This window comes from Acanthisitta chloris, unplaced genomic scaffold (genome assembly GCF_000695815.1).
Source record: "Acanthisitta chloris isolate BGI_N310 unplaced genomic scaffold, ASM69581v1 scaffold2462, whole genome shotgun sequence".
In the NCBI taxonomy this organism is placed as follows: Eukaryota; Metazoa; Chordata; class Aves; order Passeriformes; family Acanthisittidae; genus Acanthisitta; species Acanthisitta chloris.
The window spans coordinates 37,648-45,222 of NW_008658671.1; the positions used below are offsets into that span (position 1 = coordinate 37,648).

The window sequence follows — 7,575 nt, forward strand, 5'->3', positions numbered from 1 at the left end:
GTCCTTCATCTCCCTTTTCACCAACCCCATAATCATAGTACTCCGTCTTAAGAGAAAGGTGGTAAGAAAAGGAGGAGTTGTAAGAATGAAGAGGGAAGCACAGTACCTCATCCTGAACATCTGGTTAGAACAAGGTTACGATCTCATCCATAATTTTCAAGTTTTAACACCACAAGACTTTGCTAATCACATGGTAATTATAAGCAACCAGAAATGAAGTAATGGCTATACACAGACAGTGCCAAGAGAGCTGTACAAATGGATGGGGCTGAGATTTCAGCTCAGTTCCCCAACACTCAGAGAACACCTCTGCCTGCAGATGCAATTCTACAGGCAAGGGTAAATTGGAGACTCCATCACAAATATGATCATAGCCATGAAATAGAAAATATTCTTGAAAGGAACCTTTAGGATCACTTAGTCTGTTCCATTGGCTCAAAGCAGCATCAGCTATATCTAGATTACTTTTTTAGATAATCATACATGAATACAGACAAAAATCAACTACTTAAAATCACATGAGTTTGAAAGTCATCACTGTAAAAACACTTATTAAAATTTAATATTAGGATGTTTCAAAGTTTCTACAAATGACAGGCAAAATCAAAAGGCAATTTTCTGTAACTAGTTTAGAAAAATGATATGAAGAGAGAATTTACACTTACTCGACCACAAGCACCAGGTGGACCAGTGTTTCCTTTCAGCCCCTTTATGAGAGGACAGAGATGGGTTTGTTTATTAAAAACAACACATGGCATGACATTTTCCCACTGTTACTTCAGCACATTAGTCATAACACTGAAGAACTTCTGCTCCTGACCAGTCCATCCCCACACCACCTCTGTTCCTTACACAGCTTTTCAGCCACATGCACTGAAAGCTACAGGAACAGCAGATCTAGCTGGACACCATTTCAAACATAAGGTCTGCTTCAGATGATCCATTCCCTATTCCATGATATCATTACTTGTCATGTGTTTGGTGAAGTAAAACATGTTGCATACACAATGATATATAAAATTATATAATAACCCCCAAACATACCTCATCCTTATCTGCAAAAGCAACAACAAAAACACTGGGCAATACCTTAGCTCCTTGCCTTCCAGCCAGTCCTGGTTTGCCCTGCTCACCCTTTTGTCCCTGCAGGTGACAGTACACAATGTTGTGAGAATTAATCCTTTAGCATTGACATCAGTAATCACTAAAAGGTAAAGCTTTAATCTTTCACAGTGATGACAAGGTGAACACGACTTCCTCAGGGGATGAAATCTCAGTGAAAGACTCAGTTTGATGCCCATGTCTCTAGGAACTGCCACAGTTCTCTCATTCAAACCTGCCTTTATTACAGCACACTCCAACACCCCCAAGGTGGAGACAATCTGGATAGCACAAGTGTAGGATACTCTGATTTGTTCTCCTTCTGCAAAGTCTTTCTGAAAGGGGAGAAACTGAACACAATGGGAGACTCACACTCAACAACCCTCGCCCAGAAGTTGGTCAGGCTGTGTGATGGTGCTGATCTCAAGAGGTGTCAGCCAGACCAGGAGGGAAAACAGTGCAGGCTGCTGCTAAGGCCTTCTACAAGTGTATACACACAAGGCAAAGGGACTTCTCAGAGGCTTTTGCAGTTGAATGCACTGCTAGTTAGTAAAGCTGAAATGGGAACAGAGCAATGACATGTCTTGGTCATGACAGAAGGTTTTCTTTCTGTTAGCTGAGGCAGTAGAGCTTTGCAGTCTGTCATTCCATGTTCTTTGTCAGAATGGAATGTGTTTAGACTGCCTCTGAAGGTCGTTTCTGCATGACAAAGATGATGTTTTAGTAAGACACATGTGAAATGGGCTGCTCTGGCAGTAAGAATTTCGATAAGATATTTGTAAGGTCACTGTGACTCTAATGATGCGAAGTAAAGAAAAGATTTGATATTTAAACAACTGAATATAGTGCTTCAATTACATTTAAACAACTTGATTTTGTTTCAGGCCAAGGCAGCTCTGTCCCTGACAATAACTTTTCATTGTAAAGCAATGTCTTGGATTTTGGTCATCAAAAACTACTCATTTTTCTTCTCCATTTATGTCAATGGGAAGGTTTAACTCTTTTGCAAAAAATTCAGTGTGACTAAGCAGAATAAAACTCAGTAGAATTAAGTCTGCCTAACTTGGAGTGTGTCTCACGCTCTTCAGCCAGTCAGCAGCAAGCACCAGGCCTTTTTACTTTATACAGAAGCAACAACATTTCTAAACTGAGCTTCTCTCTTCTGCATAATCACATGGTGAGTCCCAAGGTCAGCTGTGTGAAAGGAAATGTTTGTGTATGCAAACACATTCTGCAATGAGAAAAAGCTGTGACAGGAAGACACAACCGTGATAAACAGATTATTAGAAAACATTTGAAGGCTTCCCTCATTACCGGTAAGCCTGGGGGACCTGGGGCACCTTCTTTTCCAGGTTTACCCTACAAAGGAAAAATGTAAAATAAAATCAAAACATTTAAAACCAGGGGTCATTGTATTCAAAGTGCACAGCAACTAGATTCTGTGCACTTAACTATATTCTAGGCATGAATTGTAATGAGCCATTAAGGTTGTTTATGAACTGTTTGAAATTTATTGCAGTCACAAAAAGTATGAGAAAAGTTACAAAAGCATCCACATTTGGGCTGAAGGAAATACTCAGTTTGAAAATTATTTTCCTTAATATTGCTTTCATAATGCATTTACAATCAAAATGTTTTGTTCAGAAAATGTCACAAACCATTCTATTCTGATTTATTTGGCTGTTTTAGGGTTCTTTCCTAAGAAAATTTGTTCTGAGTGGCACTGAAACAAAAACTGGGCAGCAATGCTAGTTCAAAGCTGCTTTTCAGACAAGACTAACTGTTTGTACATACCTCTGCTCCAGGTTCTCCTCGATCACCCTTTTCACTTTGAGAATCACCAGCTGGTCCCTGTAACAAACCCACGCTCAAGATACAAAGATTTTGAGACTCACATCTGCTAAATTAAGTATAACTTTTACAATTTTGGTATCTTTAGGAAAAGAAAGAATGAAGTACTTAGAATGCTATTAATACATATTCTATTCATTAGTTCTAGTCTAGCCATTGGGGGTTGGAATAACTAGTGTAAATTATGGAGTGTAAAGAGTAGCATTAACCAGGTGGTGCTGCCCTAATATCTGGATTTAAGGGAATAACTTCTGGTCACTTACTGAAAACCCCATTGGTCCTGGAAGTCCTCTTGATCCTTTTTCTCCTTTCTCTCCTTTCAAGTCCTATTACACAGAAAATAAGAATTTACTATGGTGTCTTGGATTTTTCTGTGCTCTTACACTACTGTGTACAAACAGGAAATCTTCATGTCACCAGGAAGCTTCTTTAAGCAGAGATGGTTCTATTTAACTGACTAAGAAACAGCAACTTCGTATCAGTACTCCTGCCCAAGTCTATGATGTTTGAAAGAGAAACTGGCTGTGCATGTATTTCTGAACATAGCAAGGTCAAAACAACCTACCTGTGAGTGCAGGCAAGGGGACTGCAGCAAATAGCCCCACAAAAGGCAGTAAAGTGCCAGAGAAAAACAACCTTAGTTGCTTCACTGGAGCTACAGTACCTCCAAAACATAAATGCAGGGGCTATTCCATGCCATCCCTGCCTCTGTGGGTGAAAGATTAGAATACTCTAGTGTGTAGCACCATTATGTATTGGGCCACATCCTAAAGTCACTGTAAAGCCAAAGTTTATGGACTGTCTATCACCTGGTTAGACTCATGCTCCAAATTATTTATGTAAGGAGTTTTGAGCAGTTTTAATGCTCAATGTCTCTGAAAAATTGCCATTCCCTCATTGTTAACTTTCACAGCAGTGTCTGGAGAGTGCTCCAGATGGTCCAGGCTTAATTTACACATGGGGAGCCGCTGTGCCTAAAAGCTGCCCCTTGCTTCTGCAATCTTTCTCTTCCCTCCTCAACACAGTCTTGATGCAAAATTCACTTTGTATTATAGTACAAAATGGAGAGGGAATTTCGTCAACTCCATGGATTAGGTGCAAATTCAGTAAGAAAAACAGAGTCAAGAACAGGTTGAAGACTTATCCTGTTAATAGGTGAATACTTAAAATTGTATCAACTGCTGCTGCTTAATTTCTAAGAACAAAATGCAAGAATTTTAATTCACAAAGCAATACTGAAAATGAAAGCTGAATCAGAATATTTCCTTTCTTCAGTACTTACTGCTTTTCCAACACTTTCCATGATTGCTCATGTTTCAGTAAAAACAATGAGAAAACAAACTATGAAACGTACATAAACATGTTTTAAGCTTTTATGAGACTCTGGTAGCTCAGAGTCCTGATGTTTTCAGCAACAAGGCACAGAGGTGAACACAGCTGTGGCTTTGATGGCCATTCGAAAATCCATGTTGATTTAGTGAAGCTGAAAGAGATTTACTCTTCCTGCACACAAAGATCCACAGCAGGTGAGTTACTAATGAGCATGTAGCATCCCAGTGGCATCATGCAGATGTGAACACACAGGTCTCAGCTGAGCTGGCTGTACAGATGTTCTAAGAAGAGCTCAGCATCTAAGTAAACAAGTCTGAAAAAATGTTTGGATGGGTGAAAGGGAATGCTAGCAGGACAATGGAGAAGAAGATGTCCTGTCCAAGTAAAACCTCATGAGATGACTTATCTGAATGTGATGTTTAACAATTTTACTACCGTCATGTTGTCTGGTCCACTCAATGTCACAATAACAGTTCCTGGTGGTCCAGGGGGTCCAGTTAACCCTGTGTCACCCTGGAAAGAAAAAAGAAAAATGGAGCAATTACAAGCAGTGTGTTTTGTTGTTTCAAATTACAGTTACTATTTCTCTTTGCTTGCTCTTTATCTTCCAAGAAAAAAAGGCATAGGGAAGACTTAAACAGAATCTAGAATAAATTTAAAATTCTAATATTTTTTGTTTGTAAGTTACGAAAATATTTTAACTCGAGTAAAAATATCTCCTTGATTGTACTTTTTCTCTCAATTTTATGTCAAGCAGTAAAACACATGAACTCTCTTTGGTGACATCCTCAAAGCTCCAGTTTGTGTATTACAGGAAGATCACAGAACTATAGTGCTGACAAATAAAACTGTCACATGTAATTAACTGAAAACATTAATGCTGCAGTGCACTTTTTCATTAAAGATCTTTCAGAACAGGCAAAGTCCTATATGTGACACACTATTTACTTCCCCAAACATTTCACCACAGCACATCAGAAAATGCAGAAAACAGAGACACAACTTATAAAACCCTGTAAGGTTTTTAGGGAATTACCTTTCTTCCTTTGGTTCCTATTACTTTCAGTCCCATAAGACCCTGTAAAAAAAAAATTCTCAAATGTAATTTTCTTTTCAATTTTAACAACACCTAGAAAATTAGTTAATTGATGTTACACATAATGGGAAGGTTTTGTTTTTATTACCAATCTGAGACTACCTTAGGTCCAGGAGGTCCTGCTTTCCCTGGCATGCCCTACAATAAAGGAAAAAAATAATCCTTAAAAAAATCACAATCTTCAGCATTGATACAAGTGTTCTGAGGTACCCAACTCTCACATGAGCTGTAGCACTATTTTTATTCTTTCTCCCACAGTTACAACTGCAGGTCACTGGGTGACAGACTGTCCATCTAGTCTACTTGCAAACCTATACATATAAACCTTTCTCAAAGTTATACACATTAGAATTTAAAGTGAATTAATGGGTAAACTTTTGAAAATTAATTTATGCTTATATGGACAAGGAGCTCTGTAAACACAGAAATTATCATGTGTACAAATAATTGAAAGAAACTGAAAAAAATACTCAGATGGGTGCAGAAGGACAAGGATTTTACATAGACAAGTGTCTAGACCTTGAGTAAGTCTGGGAGAGTCAGGTACTTGTGTTTGTGTAGTTCTATAGGGTTCAGAGAAAATCAATGGTTAAAGTAACAAGTAAGACATAAATTGATACTCACCAGAGGTCCTGGAGGGCCCTGTGGTCCCAGTTCCCCAGGATACCCTTGAGCACCCTGGGCACCCTGCACATTAAAAAAGAAACAGGAATAAATCTCCTGCAAGATTGTGAGCAAACCAGAGTGTTAAATTCAATGAACTGAATAACAAACAGAGGAGCAACACTATTTCTGGATTTCCTGTCCATGTCTCAGGATAACATAGAACTGTAATTCTTCCTCATTGTTTCACTTCTTGGCACATGTTTTGAAACATGAGAAAACATACCTGTTCTAAAACTAAATTATTCAGGAGGGACATTGAGGTGCTGGAGCAGGTCCAGAGAAGAGCACCAAGGCTGGTGAAGGGACTGGAGCACAAGTGCCATGAGGACAGGCTGAGGGAGCTGGGGGTGTTCAGCCTGGAGAAGAGGAGGCTCAGGGGAGACCTCATCACCCTCTACAACTCCCTGACAGGAGGTTGGAGTCAGGTGGGGGTTGGTCTCTTCTCCCAGGCAACCTCCTGTAACTCCTTTGAGAAATATGGACTCATAATCCATATAGTCCTATTAATAGCCCTAATAAGCCCTCAATCTTTCAAATATTCTATGCAATAAATCTTACACCGCAAAGCTTCATTTTCAAGAGAACGAAAAATTATGTTTTTTAATTTTCTTTTTAATTTAATACTCTGCTTATTGTAAGAGTCAAAGGAAATGTCAGTTCTGCCTCCTCCTATTAATGTCTGCTTTTCAAACACACTCCTGTGTGTCCCTTCTCTGGGTTAAGTGAAGGTGGCCTGTCCACCTTGGCCATGATATAGGTGGATGGACACATGTGATGAGAACTCAAATGGTTCCCACTGTGGTCAGTCCAGTGTCATATTCCTGTGGTTTCAGTGTCCAGATCGGTAGGGAAACAACAACAGACAACCATCCTCTGCATCAGGGTCTGGCAGGCCTTTCATGACCCTCCTCCTTCCAGGCAACTGCAGACAACCATCCAGTGCTGTCCCTGACCTCATGGGTCCCAGGAGTAATGACAGTACCACCCTGAAAGCAACTGTCAGACTCTACCCAGCTTCTCCACCCTGTGGGCAAGGGCTCGGTCACTTGTTCGCATGATGCGCCTGAGTTTGCTTCACTTTTAAAATATGGACCATACTGTCCTTTGTTAGTCCTTGAGAAGTTGTGCTGGTGTAATCTGTGCAATCTTACTTTATTGGGAATTTTGGCAGTTGGATTAGATGGCCATTTTATGTCCCTTCCAACTGAGCTATTCTATTTTATATGTAGGGGTAAACCCCTAAATCTATGACCAGTTTTTCTCCATATCTAAAGTAGTTTGTCTGCAAACTGACTTCCCTCTCTCACTTTACTAACACATAATGGAGACTCTTGGTACTGATGGCAAAATGAATTACTATTTTCTTAGCGTAGTCTGTTTTGTAAAGTCAGAAAAGAGACATATAATCTGATTAATACAGTATGTCAATTTTTTAAGACACAGAATTGTTTCTGGTTTAGAAATTAGTGACATAATTGTAAAAAGTACTATATTAAATAAAGAAAACACTTACATATAATACAAATATA

General features: G+C 39.2%; 1 protein-coding gene across 1 annotated transcript in view; it reads right to left on the reverse strand.

The window, feature by feature from the left end:
• Positions 1 to 6,067, reverse strand: part of LOC103812170 (collagen alpha-3(IV) chain-like) — a gene marked incomplete at its 5' end in the record, with an annotated part of 36,364 nt that extends 30,297 nt beyond the window's left edge. The window contains 7 exons of the mRNA XM_009085178.1: positions 1,337 to 1,436; positions 2,416 to 2,460; positions 2,896 to 2,952; positions 3,216 to 3,278; positions 4,720 to 4,797; positions 5,483 to 5,518; positions 6,005 to 6,067. Coding sequence (XP_009083426.1) covers positions 1,337 to 1,436; positions 2,416 to 2,460; positions 2,896 to 2,952; positions 3,216 to 3,278; positions 4,720 to 4,797; positions 5,483 to 5,518; positions 6,005 to 6,067 — 442 coding nt within the window. The remainder of the gene's footprint in view (positions 1 to 1,336; positions 1,437 to 2,415; positions 2,461 to 2,895; positions 2,953 to 3,215; positions 3,279 to 4,719; positions 4,798 to 5,482; positions 5,519 to 6,004) is intronic.
• Positions 6,068 to 7,575: the final 1,508 nt, after the last annotated feature.